This window comes from Capsicum annuum, chromosome 12, assembly GCF_002878395.1.
Source record: "Capsicum annuum cultivar UCD-10X-F1 chromosome 12, UCD10Xv1.1, whole genome shotgun sequence".
NCBI classification, from domain to species: Eukaryota; Viridiplantae; Streptophyta; class Magnoliopsida; order Solanales; family Solanaceae; genus Capsicum; species Capsicum annuum.
The window spans coordinates 162505731-162533439 of record NC_061122.1 but is presented as its reverse complement, the minus strand read 5'-3'; the positions used below and the strand labels follow the sequence as shown (position 1 = coordinate 162533439).

The 27709-nt window shown below is 34.8% G+C and overlaps 1 protein-coding gene and 2 pseudogenes across 1 annotated transcript; all 3 read right to left on the bottom strand.

The window, feature by feature from the left end:
- Positions 1-19: 19 nt before the first annotated feature.
- Positions 20-871, bottom strand: LOC124889399 (annotated as a pseudogene).
- Positions 872-1753: 882 nt separating this feature from the next.
- LOC124889398 (acetyl-coenzyme A carboxylase carboxyl transferase subunit beta, chloroplastic-like) lies at positions 1754-4361 on the bottom strand. The gene has a single exon (XM_047401062.1). The coding sequence runs from the start codon at positions 3748-3750 to the stop codon at positions 2965-2967; it is 786 nt and encodes a 261-aa protein (XP_047257018.1). The 5' UTR covers positions 3751-4361; the 3' UTR covers positions 1754-2964.
- A 166-nt stretch (positions 4362-4527) lies between these two features.
- LOC124889679 lies at positions 4528-23729 on the bottom strand (annotated as a pseudogene).
- Between the last annotated feature and the right edge of the window lie 3980 nt (positions 23730-27709).

Here is a 27709-nt window from a genome sequence, read left to right as displayed (position 1 = left end):
GATAAATTGGCTAGTTCTCATTATTTAATTAAGAAATCCAATTGTTGATCATTAAAGAATACAAAAGAAAGAATTTCTAATTTACAAGATATGATCTATCTGGATCTAAAGTGTCAATTCCAACAAATATTGAACTAAAAAAAATTTCTTGATTTCGAAATGGTTTGCCATCTGAGATGAATCTATTATTTCGATTTGTTATTTGTTATTGAATTGCGTGGGTTTACATACGCATAAAGACCATAAAAAGAGTTTCATTTTATGGTTCTTTCATATACGTTTTGTTTAATTGAATGAACATTCTGATTCTCAATTTCTCAAAATACTTCAATTGGTACACGCAAGAAGTAGGCTAATTCAGTAGCCTTTTGTTCAATTTCTCGTGGAGACAAATTCTCATCAGTACGGGTTAAGGGAATGGACCCCTGGCCTCGGATGTCCATATAAAGAACACGACGAGCATAAATACCCTCTTTAACTTCTATTCTAACGGACTGAATATCTTTTATAAGGAATCGGAGGAATATGCGACGATTTTTTCTCGGAAATCCCCAACGAAAAATACAGACTATTCCTTTCTTTATATCAAATCGATCATAACCACTTCCTACATTCCAGGAAATTGTGCACCATAAATAAAAGCTAATAAAGAGACCGCAATTCCATAGAAAGACATCATGATTCCTTGTGAAAAAAAAATGATTTGCTGAGGCGGAAAAAAAGATATCAAATTTCTACCAAGATAACTGGAAGTTCCAACTAATAAGAAGCCTAATGAACCTAAAAAAAGGATAAAGGCCCAGCAGAAATTACTTATTTTTTGAGACCCCATTATAAGTTCTATCCACATATGTTCTGATCATCAAGTCATACTTTACCCGATTGCATTTTATTAGAATTGAGATAATACCCCATAGAAATTTGACTTTACTTTTTTGTTTCCGAAGTAACTCTCATCAACTAGCACTAGTTTGAGGTGAACTAGCACTAGTTTGATGTCAATCTTTAGGAGTAATTCATCAAATTGGTTAAATCTAAAATAATAACATACTCTTTATTTAATACGATCCCACTATACATATCAATATACATAGAGATTAACCGACTACATTTCAGCCACCCAGTGATCCTGATCTATTTGAAAATTACTAGAATGGATATATCCGTATATCATGTTTCTGCAGGCATAAGAGTTTTTTCCTTTATGTTCGGTAGAAATCACATGTTATACTCTATTCCAATAAATAGATATTCGTGTTATGATATAAGTCCATGTTTTCAAAAAAAATAGATGAGATTGGGTCCCAGCGTATCTAAACAATCTTGTTTTTTTGAACATAAATAAATAAAGAAGCCATTGCAATTGCCGGAAAGACTAGGCCTACTAACGGCACAAAAATAGATGGAAGGTTCAAATTTGTCATAGAAGGGGTACCTCGATTTACTATATTGTATCTGTTATTATGTTATTATATAAATAAAGATATCTTGTAATAATTAAATAATTATAATTAAATTAAGAATTTGAATTCTAATTAGATAATATTTATTATTAATAGAATTTAAAGAATTTGAAATTCTTAGTATAGATCTAAGTATCTATATATCTAAATCTAACTGAGTACGTATAATAAGAATAAGTGCAAAGAATGTAGAACTAAATAAATGGACTTATTCATCTCTTACATGAGAAAGATATGTATCATAATAAACTTTATTATTCATTTCTTTGTCTTTTGTTCTTGTCTTCTAATTTTCTAAAAATAGATAAAGAGATTATCGAAAGATTCGTTCGAATCCGACCCAACATGAATTTTTAGCTAAAATGGTTTTTAGGGAGATAGAGAAAGATACAAAACTCTATTATCTATATTTTAATTTCAAATTATATACCTAAGACAAGAAGAAATTCGTTTTATTTTCCTAATTTCACGAAAGGAAGAACTCACTCTTGGTGATAAAGGCTTCTTGATTCGTAATCAGGAATATAGGTCAAAAAAGAGTTATCCTCAACTTTAGTTTTGATTCTTTCTACAATTAGATCTTCTATCACCAAAGAAAGGGCCATTATTATCTTATTTACTTTATCTTATTTACTTTGATTCCAATAAACTAACTACTTTTTTGCTACAAACACAAATAAAATAAAATAATGGCCTTAGTGCTCTACTTGATTTTGCTTGACTTTTGATTCAAAGGAAAAAAGGCGTGGAGCTTAAATAACTCACTCAGAACGCTTTTTAAAAGATTACGTGGTACAATTAGGTCGAATAAACCCTTCTGGAATAAGTATTCAGCTACTTGTGAACCTTCGGGTACTGTTTTATTCAATGTTTGTTCAATTACTCTTTTACCTGCAAATGCAATGTAGGCATTGGGTTCGGCAATAATGATATCCCCCAACATACCAAAACTAGCTGTCACTCCACCAGTTGTCGGAGATGTAAGGATTGATACATAAAATAATTTTTTATTTAATTGATAATCATATAAAGCAGACAATATTTTAGCCATTTGCATCAAGCTCAAACTTCCTTCCTGCATGCGCGCCCCCCCAGAAGCACACACTATAATAAGAGGTAAAATTTGATTGGCAGCGTGTTCAATCAAACGGGTGATTTTCTCTCCGACTACGGATCCCATACTACCCCCCATAAACTAAAAATCTATAACCCCAATTGATACGGGAATGCCATTTATTTGGCCTATGCCTGTTTGAACAGCCTCGGTTAATCCTGTCTTTCTTTGATAAGAATCAATATGATCTTTATAAGGCTCCTCTTCCGAATGAAATTCAATGGGATCCAGAGAGACCATGTCTTCATCCATAGGATCCCAAGTACCTGGATAGAACAAAAGTTCAATTCTATCCGAACTACTCATTTTCAAATGATATCCACATTGTTCACAAATATTCATGTTTGATTTAAAAAATTTCTTATAATTTAATCCATAACAATTCTCTCATTGAACCCACAAATGCCTGTATTTTTGAGTTACCTCGAGATCATTAGAACTTTCTCTTATAGTTAAATCACTGCCAATAGTTAAATCACTGTCAATAGTTAAATCACTGCCATTAAAACTTTCTCTTATAGTTAAATCACTTCCCTTTGTGCGAGTTTGTATACTGGAACCCTCATTTTCACTACTATTTTTACTTTCACCACCACAAACGGCCCTATAAATGCAACTGTCACTGTAATTCTCACTACCACTTATAATGGAAGTATCTATACAGATTTGAGACTGAAGATAATTATCAATGCAACTATTAATGTGATTATTCCAACTATATTGAGTATCATACATGTAAGAATTATAGTAGGGATCTTCTCCCCTAAATCCATTATTCAGATAACTCGAGTTTCGATAACTATAAAAAGAACTTTCTAGTTCACTCAGAAAAGAATGATCGTTGTCAATCTCAAAAATCTGATTTTCAATATCAAAATAGATGGAATAACTGTCTCCATTCCTATCACTAACTACAAAAGTGTCATCAGAGATAAAATTCCGAATGTCTTTAACGCCGAATAAATAATCAACATTACTACAACTAGGAATGTTTTTCACTTTTCGATTTGGATCTTCACTGGTATTTTCAATAGGACCGAGACTGCCCATTGATTTATTTAGCCCACACCTGCGTTCGAACTCCTTCTTAAACAACATCGAATTAAACCACCATCTTTCCATAGAGTTTTCTTGCCCCCTATTTGCATGAAAATACAATAGATGAATAGTCATTTGCTATAAAATTATTTATTTGAATATCTTATTTCCTATCAGACTAAGCATAGAAATCTAATCACTAGGATTATTAGTAGGATTATTAGTGAGTATTGGAAAAAAGTTCTGAATCTGGGGGAACACTTCACTATATATTAATATGTCGGAACCCACTTTTATTATTTTATTATTAAAAATAATATAAATATAATAATATAATTTTTTATAAGGGGTGGCTTCTCCTATGTCGTGTCAAATTCGCATCGAAAAAAAGAGATTTGTCCTCTCCTATACTCCTATAAAGAAATCAAAAATATTTTCTTAAAATCTCGTCTAATACTAATATCTAATCACTAACTAATCTAAAATCTAATAAAATAATAAGTAATAAATTAAGCTTCCATTTCAACACGGAACGGAACAAAGGGGACAATATACAGGATGGGTAGAAAGAGTTGTGCTACTTGGCTTGATTCAGGGAAACTACAAACTACAGGATAGAAAAAAATATACCAATCCTAAGAATCCGTAGGATTTATTGTGGATCCAAGACAACAATAGAAAGATTTGAGTCTTAGATTTTTATTTAGTTTTCTAGATTTTGTATTTCAAATCTTTTATATCTAGGTAAGTATATACTTAGTCAAAATAGTTGTATTCGGCTCAATCCTTTTAGTAAAAGATTGGGCCGAGTTTAATTGCAATTCAATTAAGAGAATGAAGGATAATTACTTGAGTTCTTTCTCCTTATTCTTTGTTATTTCCTGCTAATTTATCTGCTAATGTCTACTATTTTTACTTATCCAAAACGTCCACTACTGCAAAATTAAATACGATCTCTTTCCATACCTTACAAGAAGCAGCTAGTTCCGAGCTCCATTTGGAAGCCTCGTGAATAATCTCATTACCTTCCCGAGCAAGATCGCGTCCTTCATTACGAGCTTTTACACATGCTTCTAGAGCTACTCGATTAGCTACGGCCCCTGGCATATTACCCCAAGGATGTCCTAAAGTTCCTCCACCAAACTGTAGTACAGAATCATCCCCAAAGATCTCGGTCAGAGCAGGCATATGCCAAACATGAATACCTCCTGAATCCACAGGTAGAACACCTGGTAAAGAGACCCAATCTTGAGTGAAATAAGTACCGCGAGTTCGATCTTGTTCAATAAAATCATCACGCAATAAATCAACAAAGCCCTAAGTTATGTCTCTTTCACCTTCAAGTTTAACTACTACGGTACCAGCGTGAATATGATCTCCACCAGACATACGTAACGCTTTTGCTAATACCCAGAAGTGCATACCATGATTCTTCTGTCTATCAATAACCGCATGCATTGCACGATGGATGTGAAGAAGTAGACCATTATCTCGGCAATAATGAGCCAAGCTAGTATTTGCGGTGAATCCCCCCATTAAGTAGTCATGCATTACGATCGGAACGCCCAATTCTCTAGCAAATACAGCTCTTTTCATCATTTCTTCGCATTTACCTGCAGTAGCATTCAAGTAATGCCCTTTGATTTCACTTGTTTCAATCTATGCTTTAAAAATTGCTTCGGTACAAAATAAGAAACAATCTCTCCAAAGCATAAATGGTTGTGAGTTCACGTTCTCATCATCTTTGGTAAAATCAAGTCCGCCGTGAAGACATTCATAAACAGCTCTACCATAGTTTTTAGCAGATAACCCCAATTTAGGTTTAATAGTACATCCCAACAGGGGACGACCGTACTTGTTCAATTTATCTCTTTCAACTTGGATCCCATGAGGCGGACCTTGGAAAGTTTTAATATAAGTAGTAGGGACTCGCAGATCTTCCAAACGTAGAGCGCGCAGGGCTTTGAACCCAAATACATTACCTACAATGGAAGTAAACATGTTGGTAACGGAACCTTCTTCAAAAAGGTCTAAAGGGTAAGCTACATAAGCAATATATTGATCTTTTTCTCCAAGAACACGCTCGATGCGGTAGCATCGCCCTTTGTAACGATCAAGACTGGTAAGTCCATCGGTCCATACAGTTTTCCATGTACCAGTAGAAGATTCGACAGCTACCGCAGCCCCTGCTTCTTCAGGTGGAACTCCAGGTTGAGGAGTTACTCGGAATGCTGCCAATATATCAGTATCCTTGGTTTGGTACTCAGGAGTATAATAAGTCAACTTGTACTTTTTAACACCAGCTTTGAATCCAACACTTGCTTTAGTCTCTGTTTGTGGTGACATAAATCCCTTCCTACAACTCATGAATTAAGAATTCTCACAACAACAAGGTCTACTCGACACGAATTACGCGTTAATGAACCTTTTCACAGGAATCTTTCAGAAAATTTCCAACTAATACTAATATTATCAATTAATCAGAATGGTTGATTATTAGACCATGGTATTTGATTTGCCAAATACATCATTATTGTATACTCTTTCATATATATAGCGCAATCCAATTTTTATTTTTTACCTTTTTTTTTTAAATGGAAATACCTAACTAACCTAAATAATAAGAACTTCCCCCTTGACAGTGGTATATGTTGTATATGTAAATCCTAAATGTGAAAATATATGAAATTCCGCTATGAAAGGTATAAAAAAGAAAGAAAAATGCAAAGAAAAGAATAGGCTCGGCATAAATCAATATGCTGAAATTTAACTAAAAAATAAATAAGAAAAATAAGAAGAGGAGCCCATTAGATCCAAATAGTGAATCGTAATAGAAATATAAAATAACGTTCAGGTTCGAATTCCATAGAATAGATAATATGGATGGGATTGTCTATAATGATAGACAAATGAAAGACTTTCTCAAGATTCTGATTCATCCACTTGAGATTTTTAAATTAAAATAGGTTGGGTGAGCTTGCAAATTAACTCAATATTATTGAATAAGTAAACAATTGAATTGGTTTAGTTGCATGGTGCCAACAAAATCGAGTGCTAATTCCCATTTTATTGAATAAACCGATTGATGTGCTAGCGGACATTTACTTTGAATTCGATAATTTTTGAAAAAACATTTCGACATATTTATTTATTTTTATTTTATTATTATGAGAATCAATCCTACTACTTCTGGTTCTGGGGTTTCCACGCTTGAAAAAAAAAACCTGGGGCGTTTCGTCCAAATCATCGGTCCGGTACTAGATGTAGCCTTTCCCCCGAGCAAGATGCCAAATATTTATAACGCTTTCGTAGTTCAAGGTCGAGATAGTGTTGGTCAACCAATTAATGTGGCTTGTGCCTTGATTGATAGTGTTGAACCTTTTACTGTGATCTCGATTCTCATGGTAGAGAGATATAAGTTTGGAGAAGCATTATTGGTATGCTAGGACGGAAGTGGTATGGTTCATCAAAGGCTCGGTGATATCCATGTTAAGTGTTAGAATCTAAGTTTGAGTTTTGAAGGTTGAACCGATAGAAATAAGTGTGTAAACTAATGTATCCCAGAAGGTAGTGATTCGGGTTAAGTTCTATGATATGTATGCATTGTTATTTTTTTCAGACCCTAGAGTGCAGTAAGTGTAGTTCAGTTAGAATCTGGTAAAGGATCTCCCAAACGCTAGATGATAACATAAAGCTGAGGGGGAAATGATAGAATGAATGACCAAGTAAGGCTCTCAGATTCTAGTAGTGATGCAGTATGATTTAGAATATCAGAAAGTGAGGGTGGATCTCAACCCATTCTTACCTCAGTATTTTTTTTAGTTATCCGGATGCTTACTCATGCCTTATGATTCTGTTTTGTGATCATAGTTCATGATTCTGGTATATGATAGAGAGTCACATACTCTTCCAATTCTAAGATAATGAGTTCTAGTTAATTCAAGTAGTCAGAATCGCATTCTTTATGTTATGAACTCTAGTTGAGGTCATGTAACTCTTGACGCATGTACTCACTCTTTATAGTATGCTCAGTCCCGTATAAAGATCTTTTTATGCTTGAGGGTCTTATGTTTTAACCTTTTAGTGTCCCTTCCTATGCAATGATAGTGGTGATGATGTAAATGTTCTTGTTGATGGAAGATCATAGTATGCTTGTTTAGATAAGGCCATAAAGATGAAGTAAGATTTAGGGGCAAGTCTTTGATACATGTGCTGGTTAGTGGAGAAGTTGGTGTGTGTATGTTTTTAGGATAGCGCGTGGGAGTTATATTGATAATAGTTTAGAAACTATGTGAAGTATGTCTTTATGGGTGATTGCCTTGGAGTTAACATATGGTTATAAATTAGGATTGAATGACGTTTTAGGATTGTAGTGGAAGGTCGCAATATGCATTAACGACTTCATATTAAGAGTTCAAAGTAGTCATTGAAGTGGTAAGCCATGTTATACTTAGGATGTGATCTTTAAAGGAGATATAGAAGATTGCATCAAATGGTTTAGAATAATAACGTGGTCTGGCATGTTGTATTTTTTTTGTGACTTAGAGTTAGGCTTGATCGCGGTGAAGGGATTAAGTTATTTCCAACATTAGTAGAAAGATTTGTAATGCTCATATGAGAATTTTAAGCTAAGTTGAATGAATATGATATTTATAGGGAATAGTATAGTTAAGGGATATTTGGGAAGTGCGCTAAGCCTAAAAGTAAGAAGTTGTATTGCCAAAGGTCTAAAAATTCTATCCTAATTTAGGAGTTATATGTCTATATTCCAGACTGTAGAGTAGTGTCAACGTTCTGATTTCCTCAGTTGGATGTCTTGTGTAATCCATACCCAAGATTCATGGCTCCCTATTACCTCTAGAATTTCTTTAAAGAATTGTGCTGAAGAGATACTCTAGTTAAGGATGAGGGTGTGGTATAATTCAGTCTGTATGGCCACTAAGTCAGTTTAGTAGTCAGATTCGCATGACTTGTTTTCTCGTCTTTGCACTTATTCATGCTACTCGAAATCTTAGACATGCTACTATTCCAAGATAGAGTATACCAGTAGTTATGAGTATAGCCTAGTTCATGCATCATGCATTAAATTCAGATTCCAGATGTTCAGTTATGATTCAATTCATAGGTGCCTTGTGCATCACCTCAGTTTTCTGAGTATCTTAGTGAATTGAGCATTCATAGAGGGACAGAGGGTCCCAAGGAGGAGATACCTCATTCAACTGCATGCATAGATTCTTATTACAAGCTTTGCACCAGTTATCATTACGTATTCAGTCATACGTCATACGTCATACGTCATATGTCAGTTTAGTCAGATATGCATGCATTAGAAATGCATGTTCAATAGAAAAGTTCATCTTATCGGTGTATTCAGCTCCGTGTTCATGAGAATAACTCAGTAACAAATTCATACATCAGATATGTATGATTTATTATGAGAATTCAGCCTATGAGTCGCTTCAGTTGTGTATTCCTTGCCTCGGATATGCATGTCTGGCATAAGCATTTAAAACATCAGTAGTTCCAATCTTATAGTCATGTTTCTGATCAGCGTATTCTTTCTTAGAGAACATATCATGTCCTCTTTATTCCATACCCTTAAGACTTTGACATTCTATCCATCATTTGAAGATGAATAATCCCAAGGGGGTGATAATGTAATGCCCTGCATTTTGGGCTACAATATAGACCATGATTTCGATGCGCTGATAATCCTGAAGCCATAAATCCTATGCCAATATGGCATATTAATTATTTTCGTAGTATGTGAATCCATTCAAGATTGAATTTAGACCATAGAGGTCCTTCAACTCAAGGACGAGTTGAAACTATTTTGATCGATTAAGTTTTAGTGGACGTTGTAGTTTGTGTCAGCTTCCATCAATCATAACTCTTTGTATATATCAAATTAGAGAGGCTACTATGTGTCAAATAATAGTTCTTCGAGTTAACTTTCCAACGATACCAATTTTGCTAAAATCCGGCACCCGAGTAAGAAGTTATGGCCTTTCAAAGTAGTATGCATCGCGTAACCAATCTCACATGGCCCCTGAAAAACATAGGCAATAGCATAGGCGGCGCCTATGTAAACATAGGCGATAGGATAGGCGGCGCCTATGGATAGCATAGGCGGCACCTATTTAAAGGTTTCAAGTGACTTAAATACTCCTTTTTTGGGACAAACTGGTCCTTTTCCATCCTTAGCCCTAAACACAAAATTCAGTTCCAAAGACCCTAAAATACACCTTCATTCATCAAAAGTGCTTAAGGATTCTCCTTAGGGTTTCAAAATAAAAACCCAAGCAACTCAAGATTCAACCAGGGGTTTTAGAAACTAATTGCATAGTTGAAATCCCCAGAACATAGGCTTCAAGAAGTACCTAAAATCTTCACATATAGAGGTACGTGGGGTTATCTCAAAAATCTCATGGGCTTAAAAATTTATGTTTTAAAAATGGGGTTTTTGAAATTATGAATATAAACATATTTTCAACATCTTTATGATATTGATTTGGTCTTTAGGCCTAATTCCAATGTGATTTGATATATTATATATGGATATGCATGTGTTTCATAATGATGATAAATTGAGAGCATGATTTACACGGAACCCCTCTCTTGATATGATATTATTTTAAGTTGTCACATGATATGAATCGCTTGAAATCATCTTAAAATGCATGTCATGAAATGTCTTTAAAATGTCATGATTTGGATATGATTTTTTACTTTCAAAGAGAGGATTGTTTTATTCATGTTGAAATATGTTGCATATGATGATTGAATGAAGAGAATGATATGATACTGATGACTTTCAAGTCGGGTATGACGATACCCTATAGAGTATGACATGTGATTGATTTGAACAAAGTTTGAATGCATTGATTTTCATGAGAAAAGTGGATGCCCGAAGAAGGCGTTTGAGTGAAAGGACTCATCACTGGAAATTGTAGTTGTTGATGCGGGTCATATGATATTATATGCTACATGGGAGAATAATAAAATAATGAAACATCTCACACGGGGGTTTCCTGTGGTGTACTCACTGGGGGGTATACCGGCTCCAAATCCTAGTGGCTACTTGGATTGGAGGCTTGGCCGCCGAGCACCAGAGGTGGATTCCACATAGCCATGGAATTACAATTGTAGGGTATTCCACCTAGCTCAATTGCATCACATTGGTATTAAAAACTATTAGATTATGCCCATGTGTTTTCAAATAATTTGATATGAAACTGCTTTATAATGGCTCTCACCTATATTGTGTAAAAATATTATATTTTGTTTAGATTTCTCTGCGTACCAGTATTTTTGTATTGATCCCCACTCCTCTCAGGTTTGGAGGCATAGTCTAGGGGTTCAGACAACCAATAGATTCCTTCCTACAGATCACAGAATCAAGTGGTGAGCCTTCTATATTTTAGAAGGCTTGATGTCTGCAATTTAATTTATCATTTATTAGTTTTGGGTCTACTGGGGGCCTTGTCCCAGTTTTCAGATAGACATATGTTTTAGTCATGTAGTAGAGATTTCGTGGACGTTATAGAGATGTTATGTTGAGATTGTGGGACATTATTCCCCATTATTGCTTTCGCATGATTCTTGACCATGTTTCCGTTATATTGTGTATCTTCCGCATTTCTTTTATCATATTAATTGTGTGCATGATTACCAGACAGATAGAGGTGTTTCGGGCCTCATGGTTCAGAATACTCGTCACGGCCAGGGCCGCGGTTTGGGTCGTGACATAATTTTTGTTACAATGAATCTATTTTGTCCTTGGTCTTCCTTGGACATTGTGTATCTCAACTAAGGCAAATTGTCTAAGTTGAGGGTTGCTATCATAAGGGTGCATAATGTGAAGTGGGTATGAAGAAGGGTAAATAAAAGAAAAAGAAAGTAGGGTTGGGTGTGGTAGAAAAAAAGAGAAAAAACAAAAAGAAAAGAAAAGAAAAAATTAAATAAGGAAAAAAAAGAATAAAAGAAACCACACCCAACTTGAATGAGTTGTAAAAGAACAAAAAGAGAGATATAAGGGGAGAAATTGGTTGATTAATAGATCCCTAATGTAAGTGTGGTACTAAGGAGGCTTAGTCACTATATTCCCATATGTATCGTACTAGCCTCTAAGCCTACATTACAAGCTGAGTAAAGTCCTATAGTGATCCTAACCTGATTGTTTAAAAGCTAAGGTAAAGAAAATAAAGGCAAGCCCATGGTATTCTATGCATATTATTGGAACTTCTTTGTAAGTGTGAGTGTCTCATAGTCGTACTTGAATTAACATGCATGATTTCATACGAGTGATTGGGACTTCTTTGCTGTGAGGGCACATGCATGATTTCATACGAGTGATTGGGACTTTTTTGTTGTAAGGGAACATTGATTGTATTACTAGCTACTTATTTGTTCGGGTAGTATACCTTCTATATATGCAAGATTGTTTATTGCTAATGCAATGCCATAGCTTATTTCCTTTGTGTCACAATGTTATGCTTCATAGATACATGCAGTTGGTTTGGAAAAGCTAAAATAGGTGGAGGTAATGTTCTTGAGCTTGAATTTGATGATTGACTATCATAGGTGTCTTAGGTTTGTCCTAGTTAAGCGTCATTTTGTTGTTTAGTTGTGTTTTATTTCCTGAAGATATGCAAATGTTCTAAGTTGCGGATGTTGTTTTGGTATGATTTCATAGAACTTTTGATGCTTAAAACTATAAAAATATATAGTTACTTAGGCCATTTTGTTAGATATGATGTGTTTTATGTTGTGTTTTGCAGGAAACCAGGTTCTTGAAGCTGAACTGGATAAAATAAGTAAAAAAATTTAGTTTTTGACCACCTATATGGGAACCTACGACCTGTAGGTACTGCGTACGTGGCGTAGGTGCTAGAACAAGTGTAAGGATGATGAGATTCAGAAGTTAGAATTTTTGGCCCTGCTACCTATGATGGGCACCTACGGCCTATAGGTGTCAAATGAAGTTTAGAGAGTCCTGTAGGATTTTTGGAAGTATGGATCCTATGTAGGCCACCTACAGCCCGTAAGTGCCACCTACAGCCTGTAGGTGCCACCTACGGCCCATAAGTGGCTTCGTAGGTGTCCACCGACTCCAGTTTTACTCTTTTATTTTGGAAAGGTTTCCTATGGTTTCCATGTAATCTATAAATACTCTTTTGACATTTTTTAGTTAGTTTACGCACTCATACTATTTACAAACATATATTTTTAATTCTGAGATTAGCTTTTAATCATGGGATTCTTGTGTTCTTAGTTTTTGGTTGATTTATTGATTTGAAACTTTGGGTTTTATTCATATACTATTGTGAGATTGATTCTATACTTTCAACTATGGATTCCATGGATTGTTTTACAAATATGAGTGGCTAAATCCCTTAGCTAGGTTGTGGGAACCCTGGCTAAATAACAAAGTAGGGGAAGTGCAGCGTTGTTCCCAACTAATATTCTTTCATGTATTATGATCATCTTAAGTTTAATAGATGTCTTTGTGGTTGAAAATGTTAAGAACACGCATGTATTCACTACTTACTTCAAAACAGAGGTAGAGATTAGGAAAAGAAGATCACGATAGTAATTTGAGATTCACCTTCATCTTATAATTTTGCCATCCCATCTAATTAACTAAGGACTCAAAAGGTAATAGTTAATTTGGGATATAGGATAAGGGTTAGTAAGACGACACTCTGAGACTCATAATCTAAAGAGTGAAATTTACTAAAAGCATTCACAAGACGGTTAGTGATACATAACTAATCAGATTCTTCATGCAAGATATTGGGTTAAGTTCAACGGAGTAAGATAAACCTATAGAGTTAGGAAGCCAGGTGAAACACATTCCTAGTGTTTATTTCAAATTATTTACAACCAAAAGCACTTGAGTTTTTTTACTTGATACTATTCAAAACAAATCCCCCCCCCCTATTTACTTTTCTGCACTGCCCAATTGTTTTAACAAGTTTGAGAGATAGTTCTACCTTATTCCCTGTGGATTTGACCCCAACCTAGTTGGCTTACTATATTTTGTCATCGAATGCTTGATACATCTATATAGGTATACTTTTAGGTGACATCATGCTCGTAGGTTATGTGTTAGGTGATACACCCTATGAGAAATCAATAGATATTTTGTGATTGCTTTGTGGAACTTTGTGATGAAACCACAAATCCTCTATCACTTGGATGGCTACTATGTAATTAGATTTGACTTTGTTAAAGACAGAGATAAGGTCCTATAGAAAGAACCTTTTAAAGACAGAGATAAGGTCCTATAGAAAGGACCTTACACATACCAAAACAAGCCATTTATTTTGAAGAACTGGGAGGTGGACTTCTTATTTGATATAGAATGCATAACTGTGATTCCATTATGGGTGTTTTCTTGGATTACCAATTAGGTACTAGTCTGTTGATGCGTTGAGTAAAGTGGCCAGTGCCATAGGCAATCTACTATACACTAATAAGTATACAATATACATGTACGTAATCTTCTATGTGTAGATTATTGTTTAGGCGAACATATCAAACCTTATCCATGACACTATCACCATTGATACTTCTTATGCTACCATTCAACAGGATGTAGTCTATGATTGGGAAGCAAACATTTGAAATAATGTATTTAACTTAGGCATAATACTACTAAATGTTGGATGAAGAAGCAATAGGTTAAAAAGGGGGATGAATTGAAAGAACCACCTAAGAGAAAAAGGATAGGTAAAAAAGATGCAGAATTGTTTAGAAATAAAAAGCTAGACCTAGAACTAGAAACTCATTTGAAGGAGTTGTTGAGCGTGAGAAAAAACCTCCACAACAACCTGACCAAAGCAAGTAACTTGTTGATAAAAATTACTCATCTAATGCAAGCTAAGTATGCTACAGTGTGATTGTAGGCAATAAATTTGGGCTAATTACATATCTCTTGATAGGAAATTTAGGTGTGAAAGAGCCTAGAATTTACTACCAATTCCACCATCCATGATTTCTTGTATTTCGAATATAAATATGCTCAATTATCCTTTTAAATTGAAAGAGTTGATGATTTTTCTTAAAAAGAATAATATAGAGTGTTTTGGGTGTTTAGAGACTAGAATAATAAAAAGAAAGACTAGTATAATTCTTATGAAATTTGCTATAGACTGGAACCATTGTTGTAATTATTCACATGGGGAGAGTGACATACTTTGGTTGATTAAGAAGAAACATCTCAATGTAAGAGTTTTATAGGTACATGAGCAGTTCATTCATTGTCAAGTGGATAACTCATTTGCCAACTTGTACCTTGTAACAGTCGTGTATGCAAAATATGAGCAATACCATAAAGATTTTTATGGTAGGACCTACAGAATGTGGGAGCAAATGCTCATACCTTGATTACTAACTAGTGAATTTAACAATGTCTTGTCTACTAAAGAGAGGACTGGCCAACAAGTCACACAAGATGAGGTACAAGGTTTTCAAGATATGGTAGATAATTCAAACTAACCCTACTTAGATCAAAAGGGTCTTTTTTTTCACTTGGTGCAACAAACACTAAGGTGGCAATAGTGCATATAGTAAGATTGATTTGGTGTTTGACAATTATGGTTGGACATCAATATGGGAATGTTGAGGTTGATTTCTTACAACCAGGCATCTCTCATCACCCCCTACATTGATCTAAAGTAAATAGAGAATTAGTTTGCTTTCTAATCCTTTCAGGCTATACACTACAATCAAGGGATACTAAAAGTTTGCATAGCTAGTATAAAAGGTTTGGCTCATACTTAGCAGAAGAGATGTAATGACAGATATATGGTATAAGCTAAAATAACAAAAAGGTATATTAGCTAATCCAAAACTTGAATAATATCATCTTTTGTGTTAGCTAATCCAAAACTTGAATAATATCATCATTTGTATTTTGGTTGAGGCATGTAATATAAATGGAACTCTTTTAAGCAATAACGTGCAAGCCAGGTGCATGAAAGATTTTTGGAAAGTATCTTGCATCAATGTTATAGATCTCAAGTCATCCCTACAAAACATCAATAAATAATAATCAAAGTCATGTGAGTCACTCCAAGACTTTTACATCTGGTATGGAAGTGAAACTGCTTGTTTTTGTCTTTGACTTGAATTTTGATTTTATTGAATAAAATAAGGCCCCAAGTCCCTAATTTGTTTTTAAAGAAAGATCGTTAAAAGGCAACATTCTTCTGAGTCAATTTTGTCAAAGAAGTTACAATACTAGATAAACACTATATGAACCATCTGTAGTAGCCGACCAACCTAACACAACTCCAAATCACTATTTGGAATTAGGTACTGACAAATTTCAATCCACCTCAACCTTGGATGGTCTGACTATAATACCATCCTTGGTCATAAAATTCCTCAAGAATGCCACAGAACTAAGTCAAAACTCACACTTTGAGAATTTACTGTACATCTTCTGATCTTTCCATCTCTGAATCAAAATTCTCAAATGCTTTCTCAATATTAGAATACACCAATATATAATCAATAAAAATAATCATTAAAGAATCAAGATAAGGCCTCAACTCCATAAATATCACTGAGGCATTGGTCAATCCAAATGATATCATAATGAACTCATAGTGAATATATTTGGTCTTAATATCTTTCTTAGGGATATCCAGGCCCTAACCCTCAACTGATGGTATACTAAACTCAAGTCAATATTTGGAAGTATTAAAACACCCTAAAGTTGATCAAGCAAATCATTTATAGGCGAAAGGGGATACTTTTTCTTAATAGTCACCTAGTTCAACTATCGATAATTGATACATATATGTAGAAACCCTTCCTTCTTCTTCACAAACAATACAGTAGCACCCAAGGTAAGACACTAGGTATATCAAATACCATACTTAGTGAATCCTTAAATTGGTCCTTCAACTCGGTTGGAGCCATCTTATAAAGAGGAATCGTAATGATCTTAGTGCTTGGCTTTATGTCAATGCCAAAAGAATGTATCTCTCGGAGGAAACATAAAATATCCATAGAAAACACATCATAAAACACTCTCACCATTTTTATTGACTATAAAGAAGGTCTAGTATCATGCCTATAAGCCAAGTATGGCATACACCCCTTCTAAACCATTCATAGAGCCTAAAGAAGAGAATCACTTTTTTAGAATAGGGCCCCTGCATACCCTTCCACTCCAACCTTGGCCTACTTTATAACTAAGGTAAGTTTCTTGAAATGAAAATCCAAGACAACATGACATAAAGAAAACTAATCCATACCTAAAATCACATTAAAGTCTACCATATCAAAAATGATCTAGTAAACCCGTTCATACCCCAAAAGACTCCCAATACATAACTTCTATACCAAATATGCCACTATAGAATCACCTACTAGGGTATTAACACAAATAAGCAAAATAAGAGATTTACACGTTATGTTAATACCTAATGCAAAATACACAGACACATAGGAGAAAGTAGAATGAGAATCAAATAACACTGAAGTAGCCCAATGGATAACTGGGTCAATACTTGTAATAACTACATCAGAGGCTTGTTCCTCATGTTTATTAAGAAATGCATAACATTATCCATACCTTCTATTAAAATGATTACCAAAATTAACACCTCTATCAACTACATGAGCTCCATCCCTAGAAATATGGGAGCAAATCCTACAACTATGTGCACCTCTTCTAGCCAGCGGTGTTAGTGTCTGATGAGTTTATATCTAAGAACCCTATGGTGAGAGGTCATAGATATTCCCAAGGAAATCCTTTGGAAGATGACCTAAGCCAACACAATCATATCAGATTCTACTCGGGAAAGAATATTACAATGGAATGGATGAACTTGAGTTCCCATTGTAACTTTAAAACCTAAAGTAAGAACCCCTAAACACCTATCCTAAACTCTAGATACCTTGAATGTTGTACATAAAATAACCATTATTCAAAAATTGTAATGTTGTATGAACATGCCTATGAAACTGATAGCAACGGCCCCTCCCTGGAAAGTCTCTACCCTGAGATGATGAACCACTAAACTCACTATGTAATAGAACTCTCTTATTGTTGCCTCCAAAGTCACCATGATAGATGTTTTTGATACTCTTATCATGGTCAACTATCTGAAAGGCACCACCTAAATAGTCATTAATTGCTTAATAGACAAATAAAGTAGAGTGTTAACCCCATTACACATATCCTAACTTGGTCCTTCTCTCAAGGTATACTCATCAAAGCATGTGTAGATTGGGCATGTAATCTAGTTTTGTCTACAAGGGCTATTATGGTACCCTACTTTAGGTCATCAAACTAATTTGTGAACTTTCCCTTATGTTGTGAGGCATATATTTTCCAAAGAAGCCCTCAATAATTTCATCTATGTTATAGGGGTGAACTCGCTAGTTAACAGTCAAAATAAGATCTTAACCACTACTTGGCTTTCCTTATCAGTTAAAATGTAATGCAGTCCACACCATGAGATATCCAAACTAAGATTATGCAATCTCTCCTAACAACTGATAAAAAACTCATAGGAGTCTTCCAAAGGAGGACCAATATAATCATATCAAAACATAAATCCTCTTCTCTCCCAAAGTTAAAGAACATAATAAATGGGGGTTTTCAATTCTCTAGCTCCAAGGCTCCAAAAATTATGCTTTTCAAGAATTCCAAATTCAGGTATGTGGGGGGTCGATGGGTTCCTTTCACCCATTGGGACCCTAAGTGAACTCAAAATTCCTAAATTAATCTTATTCTTCAAATATAAGGTTTCATAAAAATTATAGGTTTGATTTATTTCAATTTCTTAGCAAAAGTAATCTTTGAATTCATGTTTCCCTTGAAGACTCATAGTGATTATCTAGTTATTATTGTGAAGCCTCACTAAGTTTATCAATTATGAATTTGAGGTAGTTTTCATGGAAATTCGTGTCTTATTCATATTTTATACAATGTCATGAGTAGTTGTATTGGCGGGTTTTGAAAACCCAATGACCTAGGTTCTCATGCATTGATAATTGAACAACTATTCTTTTAGTGTCGCACGTTTTGGTATGACTTAAAATAAAGTGTCTATATTTTAGTCTCGAATTCACTACTTATAATCTTACCAGTCATTCAACATAAATTCAGTTAGGAGTATCACTTAGCACCAAGAGGACATAGAGATGAAGGATTTTTTGTTAGTTAGGTTGAGACCTTTAGTAAAGTCCCTAAGCCCAAAACTACATTGCCACTGTAGGTTTCAATAGGTTTACTATAAAATGGGTTGACACGTTGTCCTATAGACATCAGATTAATGTATCTATGCCAACTAGTGTTTGTACCCTTGGTAAGGTACCGACCACCCATCAATTGGTTTTACTAGTTGGGCCCTATTTAGTTCAAATGAGGTGTGTCGATTAATAATAGCTCCCATAGTTCAGTCTCAGTTATTGCATGACTTAGTATTGAATTATTTAACATATTATTTCCTATTGTATGTTGTATTTACTTGGTCATTGCATCATTAATATTCTTCAGTCTTCATGATCAGCTTATCCTTTCATGATCAGTAGTTTAGTGCATATAGAATAATACATACCTCACATGCTCAGTACATTCAAAGCACTGACTGAATACTTCTTTGTGCTATATTGTATCATAATATATGTTCAGACATTCATCTTCCAGAATGTGGTTAGCCCAATTTTGCAGTACCTCAACAATGGAATTGGTGAGTCCTTATTATTCAGGGGCTAGTTTAGTATTTTATTTCATGTTCTGTTATATTTCAAGTAGTTAGAGTTAGTTGGAGGCTTGTATATCAACTTATATTAGTAGTGGGGCCCTTCCTCGGACACCGCACATAGCGGTAGCTTTAGTGCACCGGGCTGCCTTTTTTTTAGACTCTAGTATTTTTCTTTTATATATGTAGAAATTTTTTCATATAAACTCAGTATTGGTATTTATGAATTATTATTAGATGAATTAGACTTTAGTTTTCACTTAGTATTGCTTAGTTGTGTTGATATCTTATTGTTTTGCCAGGTCATGTATTATCTTAGGGTCGATTGTGACTCTAAACACCTATTACGACTCAAGGTTGTCTCAGGTCATGACAAACTTGGTATCAGAGCATCAGGTTTAAAGTATCCTATGGCTCTTGAAAGTCGTATAGAATAGAGTCTTATTCATGGGTGTGAAGCATGCCACACTTATGAATAAAAGGCTTGAAACATTATAGGAAAAGTTCCACTTCTTTCATGTTCGTGTCATATGATAGAGTGTGAACTATATTTAACCTCCTTCTAACTCTTTCTCTATATATTTAAATAACATTTCTCCTAAAAAAATTGACAAAGGAGAAATAGGAATGGAAATGGGAACCAATAAGTATCGCCAGCTCCAGCAAACCCTTTAAACGAAAATGTCTCATAATGAGTTTAGGTATGCCTTTTTGATACTATCTCATGCCATGAGTGTGTACCTAAATCAACAAGTTATTGCACCGATCAACCCAATAAGTGGTACAGTAGCAACCTAATTTTTGAATTTCACGTGGATGAATCCTCCCAAGTTTCATGGTTCTAAGGCTAAGGAGGATCTGTTGGAGTTCCTAAAAGACATTCAAAAGGTCACTAAGATAATGGGTGTGACTCCAGTTAAGAGTGCAGATTAGGCTGCTTATCAATTGAAAGAAATGGCTATTTTTTTTGCAAGTAGTAAAAGGAAAGAGGGGTATAGATGTAGGTCTAATAGAGTAGGTGTACGACCCAAGTCTACCCCCTAGTCGCGACAATGGTGCTTATGGTCATAAGTGACCATAAGCCAACCCATGAGCTGGTACCTGCTGTGAGCACTGAGTTAACTGAGAATAAACAACATATGCGGAAAATATTGATAATTCCATAAGGTTTTAAATACTGAAAATGATTAAATCATAGATCTGAAGCGTATGAAGACATACTGAAAAAACTGATAAGATAATTGATAAATTGACTAGTTGTGTATCTGACTGTCTAAATGTTTGAAAGCCTCTAAACTAATTAAGGAGTTGATAGGACAGGCCCAAACTAACTCCAACTGACAAACTAAAAAGAAATACAAAAATAACTGAATAAATATAACAGGTCCTCGGGATAAGGTTAGGATATAATGCAAGGTTTAACTGTGTATGAAATAATGACTAGCCGAATAGAAAGAGATAAATGAGTATGCATTCCTGAAAACTAAAATACTGAGAATACAAGACCACGCATATAATATTTCTGAAATAATATGTAAATTGAATTACTGAAATCTGATAATTGAATCACTGGAAGTTTGTATGCTATGGTCAAGCAAACCTGAACTGAATTCTATACTGAATACTGTACTGAGACTATGGGAGGTATCATCTAATCGACATGCCCCAATCTGAGCTAATCGGGGTCCAATCTCTAACCCCAATTAGAATGATGCTAGTACCATGCCATGGGTACTAACAATGGTTGTGTGGATCCACTAAACTAAAGTCCTAAAGGACCAGGGTGTCAAGCCTAACTGATGGGTGACCCCTAAGAGAAAGTCAAGCCTAGCTGATGGGTGACTCCTTATATCTTATGCTAGCTACGTAGTTTTTTAATATAGGGACTACTACTAACGACTCTACCTAACTGATGGGGAAACCACCATCCATGTATTCTCTTGGTGATAAATCCTACTCCCAACTAAATGGCACTGATTACTGGACTGAACTAAGCTTAACTGAACAAATGACTGATCATAACAACTGACTGAATGATAATGCTCATGGTATATCTGAATTCATTTTGAAGATACTAAAATTATGTAAACGCTAAATATCGGGTGTTCATAACTCTCCAGCATTGAATGGAAATAACAATATAGACATATAAAAACTTTAAAACCATAGTAGGGGATCATTGTTCAAAATCCAACAATTAGGCATTTCATCAAACATGTGATAGCCATGAACTTAAACATGGGAATGGGTAAATCATGTGATAATAATATAATTACAATACTAAAACCATGAGTTAGGGATTTAACATAAAAATTTCATCATTTAAAAGTGTAAAGGCTCATTCTATCAAAACACATGTAAACACAATACATAAATAAAAATTTAATAGAGATTCATGGAGATAATTCATCATAAACATGTAAAATTCATCATTTTAAACATAAAAATGGATTCTTGGACTCCACGGGTGAAAAGGGCCCATGGATGAACATCACACATACCTTAAACCCTTAAGCTTGAAAAAGAAACATCAATCTTAATGCTTTCTTGAATGTTCTTGAATTTTGGAAGCTTGAATTCTTGGTTTTCTTGGAGAGGGAGAAATGGAATTTAACGATCTTGGGGAAAGAGTAGCGTTTGCTCTAAGAGAAAATTGGGTAACATGGGCAAATAATGCCCTAACTGATGTGTTAATTCATATTTTTATGAATTAATTCAATGGAAAAAGACACAGTTGCCCCTCATGAGATTAAATTCGTAACTGGAACGTGATTAATGGATCACCGTGATGCGATGAGGATTCCATCTCCATATGGACTGCAACACAATGCTATCCTAGTGATCAGCTGGAATCAAAATCCAAACACGACCCAATCCTCGTCCGAAAAATCTAAAACTTCCCTGAGACATGCTTCTTACACCCCTGAACATGAATTAACTCAAAAAAATTATCTCGGGGTCAGGAATACCAATTTAAAAATCATCAAAGTTAAGAGGCCAAAAATATGACAAAGTCCCCAACAATTAGTGAAATTTTCAAGCTTTAAGCCTCTTACGCATGCAACTAGGAGCTGAACTAAGCTAAGAATAATACGGAGTATTACAATATCTCCCTCTTGGAAACATTCGTCCCCAAATAAGACTGATTAAGATGAGAAAAATTAGGGAAACTGAAATCACATACTAAACATGCATAACTAAAAACATGATTGCATGACTGAGCCTGAAACATAATACATGAACTGAACTAATTTCGTGAATACATGCAATGACACGAGAATGGCTATAAGGATGAGATAGAAATGAGAATCGTCTTATTAGTAACCATTGGCTCAGGCTGGATCTTGTTTTGTGAAGAAAAGTTAAGAGGTTTAGGACATGAAAACTCGGGGTATTACAACATCTCCTCTTTGGGATTATTCGTCCCTCGACTTATACTAATTTGGATGAAATACTAAAGAAAGACTGAGATAATACACGAGGCACTTATGAACTGAATCATGACCGAATATCTGAATCAGAATCATGATGCATGAACTTAACTGAATTCACAATTTACATAGATGCAAAAAAAAACTATCTCTTGGAATGGCAATATTTGTGAAACTTTTGATAGTAAGACTAGATCGGAAGATAAAACGATAGGAACTTATTGTCTAACTGTGAAAACCAAATTACTAGCTATACGGACTGAATTATACTGAAAACTTATACTCAACTGGAGTATTTCTTCAACACTCTTTTTAAGAAGTTATAATAACAGTAGGAAGCCAAGAACTTGGGCATGATCTGAATAAGATATATGAGTAAGGACTCTTAATAAGGCTATAGCTCTGTAACATGGGACATAAGCCTATGAAACATACACTGGAATTGTTATGCCTTAGACAATGTAACTGCTACTCTAAGGCTTAGACATACTCCTCAAATACTCCCTCAACTATACATTTCGCTTAAATACCATACTTCACTTGAGGCTACTGAAAATGTTCACATGGGCACTGATAACTCTATCTACTGAAGTCTGAGCTGAATTGAATTTTGTCATAATGTTCAAGCCTACCCGAATCTACAAAGTGCACCCATAATACTATAATACTAGTTGGAATCATGAATTCAATACGCCCTGCATTTTCACAACTTCTTATATCAAGAATAATTCTTCTTACCACTTTAACAACTAAATTTAACCTCTTACTGGGAATACACTAACGCACAATGCACCCATCCACTGGGAATGCACTAACGCACAATGCACCCATCCACTTACATACACTAACATGACGTTCAAGCCTATTATTTTAACCATATACAAACTTCCAGGTAAACACATGTCAATGCATCTTTTCCATACTCTTTAATACTTCTATCATTAATAACTTCCATGCGCTATTCTTAAGAAATCACACATAAAATTTCAACTAGCCATGACATATATCAAAAACTTAGCCTTAATCTTACTCCACACTTATAACCTCAGATCAAACAAGCATACAACAATCTTTCCCCAACATGAAACATTTACTCTCTCCCATATAAACAACTATTCATCACCACTACCATTTTATGAGGAAAGACAATAAAAGGTTAGAGCATGAGGAGCTGAAGCATGAAAAAATACTATGCATAACTTGGATGCTTAACTGAGGCCTGAGAAATAGAGTATCCATGAACTAGATTTACTACAGAGATTAAAACTGAGGATATACATGACATAATCTAAATTTCGTTGTTCATTAAGAGATTAGCATGAGTACTAGAACTGAACATACTGTAAAGCATGAGTACATGATTCATGAGCTGCATGACTTGAGTTTGGAATTCATAAATTTCTTAGAATATGATTCGTATAGCTGAGCAAACTGGAACTCCTTATACTAAGAACTAAAAACATACATGATTCTATGGAAGGTGCATAAATTTGAGCTATGATCAGGGAATTGACATGTAAGGCATGAGTATATATCATGATAACTAAAGTACAAATACTAAAATAAGAATGGGTTGGTCATCATCCTCCCTAAATACTATTCTACAACGTACTGGCATCACTACTGGAATCTGAGAGCCTGACTTGGTTACTTATTCTATCATCTCCCCCTTAGCTATAAGCCATCACTCTAAGTCTGTGGGACTCTTTTGATAAATTCTAAATTGAACTGCAACCACTTTACTCTAAAGTTCAGAATATGAAAATACTCATCAGTAATAAATTAACCCTAAAAGACTATACTTGAAAGTGCAAAACTTGTTGCCAATGCTCCCTTCTGAGATACAACTCTTAACTTTTGTATAGCCCAATAGTCATTACATAACAACTTAAACACTGACTAACTTAGAATCTTTATAATTATGACCATACTATAAGTTCACACTATCAAGAATTTCAACATAACTTTCCATTAGTTCAATCTTCAAAGATTCAAACTTAGATTCTAACACTTAATATGGATATCCGCAAACCTTTAATGAACCACACTAACTTCTTCCATAGCCTACTAATATTACATCTCTAAATCATACCCACATCATCATACTTAATTTTGAAGCAATAAATATAAATTCTTACATACATTATTTCAAGCCTTCTGGTTAACCATCATACAACTAACCCCATGGATACAAAAATCTACTAAATTCAAATAACACTTTTCCAACTCTACTACTGTTAAACTTTTGGGTTCATGTTTCTAACTCTAGATCATATGTTATCATAGGATTCTGAGAAGTTATCAAAAAACACATCTCTTAGATATCATCTTTCTTGCTCTAAGATATGAAAAAATCTGACCCCTAAGTACTAAGATACTACCGCTCCAATCAATAATTGGTTCATTGGGAAACTAAAAATGAATGAATCAATTTCTATAGTCAACTGAGGCATAACATGAGTGGAGCAAATCTATACCAAGAATGACATCAAAATCAGTCATCTCTAGCTCCACGAGATCAACTAAGGTGAATTTCTGGGATACTGTGACCAGGTAGTTTATGTATACCCGTCTGGCTGTAATAGATTTACCTATTAGGGTAGATATTGAGAAAGGATTTACTAATATTTTTGGACTGACACCAACACTAACATCTATATAAGGATTCACAAAAGAAGGTAAAGCTCCGGGATCTAATAAAACATAAATATACAGATGAAAAAAACTGTAACGTATTCGTAACCACATTAGGAGAACTTTACTGATCATGCTGGGACTGGAGTGCATATAATCTGTTCTGGAATTGACCACTGGTGGCACTAGAAGTGGCACCCTGCTGAGTCAAGCGACCGACTAGAACCTAGAAATGACTGCGTTGATTATGCTGACCCGCCTATAGATATTCTCTGATTCTGTGGCCTGGCTTTCCAGATCCAAAACACACACCAATACCAGCCCTACACATAGCCTAATAATTCCTACCATACTTCTAATAGAGAGAATTAGTACGACCACTGTTCATGGTACCCTGGGGCCTAGATCCAAGTGCTCTATCCTTGATTGTCATTCCTAAACTTTGGGAGTGGTGCACTAGTTGAAAAAAGAGCTGGGGATGAGAATTTTTGGCAGAACTGGGAATAATTTCCACTCTCTGACCTTAACTTAAAACTACTTATTTTGTCCCTCTTGTTCTCTCTTTTTCTCCCTATGCTTCTCATTCTCACTCTGTTAAGCATAAACTATAAGCCTAGATAGGATATTAACTTGTAGATCATTCTAATCAACTAATGAATAAGCAAAGGTAGTAAAAGTAGATCTAAATTTGGCATGAGAGACATGCTCATTCAGGGCATCTTCCTGATAAGCAAATATATGGGTTATTTCTCGTTCCTTCTTCTATTTTTTTGGGAGGCATTGTCGATAAATAAAATGAAGGATGACTCAGAAAAAAAGTTTCAAATAGAGCTTATGCTCATTCGCATGACATGAATACAAAAAGAATGGAAACTTTTCCTAAAACATCTTGTAGCCTCTTGTCCATAAGTATGGCGTACTTCGCACCCATATACAAGACTCTACTCAATGTGACTTTTAGAATCCCTATGACACAGTAAAACCTTAGGCTCTAATTCTAAGTTTTATCACAACCTGAGGCTACCCCCTAGTTGCGACAATGGTACTAACTGTTACAAGTGACCACAAGTTAACCCATAAATTGGTACCTGTTATCAGCACGAAGTAAAATGATAATAAATAACATATATAGAAAAACAACTGATAATGCCATAAGTTTTAAAATACTAAAACATGATTAAATCATAGATTTAAAATGTATAATGACATACTAAAAAGACTAATAAAATAATTGATAAACTACTAATTGTCTATCTGACTGTCTAAATATTTGAAAGCCTCTAAACTGACTGAGAAGTTGATGGGATAGCTAACTGAAAAGAAATGCAAAAATAACTAAATAAAAATAATAGGTCCTCAACATATAAGGACTCCCCACTGCTGCTACTGCTGAAACGCTAGACTGACTAAGTACAATCGAGGAACTGAGCATCCGAACCTATGATATAAGACAACATAGCGCAAAGAAAAGTATGTGATCAGTACTTTGAATATACTGGTTTATGAGATGAGGTTAGGTTGTAATGCAAGGGTTAACTGTGCATGAAATAATAACTGCTTGAATAGCATGAGATAACTGAGTATGCATGCATAAAAATTGAAATACTAAGAATACAAGACCAAGTATATGATATTTCTTAAATAATCTGTAAACTGAATTAGTAAAATCTGATAATTGAATAACTGGAAGTCTGCATGCTATAGTCAAGCAAACCTAAACTGAATTCTGTATGAATACTGTACTGATACTATGGGAGGTATCATCTAACCGATATGCCCCAATATGAGCTAATCGGGGTCTAACCTGTAACCCCAGTTAGAAGGGTGATAGTACCATGCCACAGGTACTAACAATGGCTGTGTGAATCTACTAAACTGATGTCCCAAAGGACCAGGGTGTCAAGCCTAACTGATGGGTGACCCTTAAGAGGAAGTCAAGCCTAAATGATGGGTGACTCCTTATATCCTATGCTGGCTATATAGTTCTAGAATATAGGGACTGCTACTAACGACTCTGCCTAACTAATGAGGAAGCTTCCATCCCTGCATTCGCTCGGTGCTAAATCCTACTCCTAACTGAATGACACCGATTACTAGACTGAACTAAGCCTAACTGAACAAATGACTGATTATAACAACTGACTGAATGATAATGCTCATGGTATATCTGAATTTATTTTGAAGATACTAAAATTATGTAAACACTAGGTATTGGGTGTTCATAACCCTCCCGCATTGAATGGAAATAACAATAACATATAAGAGATTTGAAACCATAGTAGGGGATCATTGTTCAAAATC

Excerpts from the sequence above, each read along its gene's own strand:
- LOC124889398 (XM_047401062.1), bottom strand. The coding sequence starts at position 3,750 with ATGACTATTCATCTATTGTATTTTCATGCAAATAGGGGGCAAGAAAAC.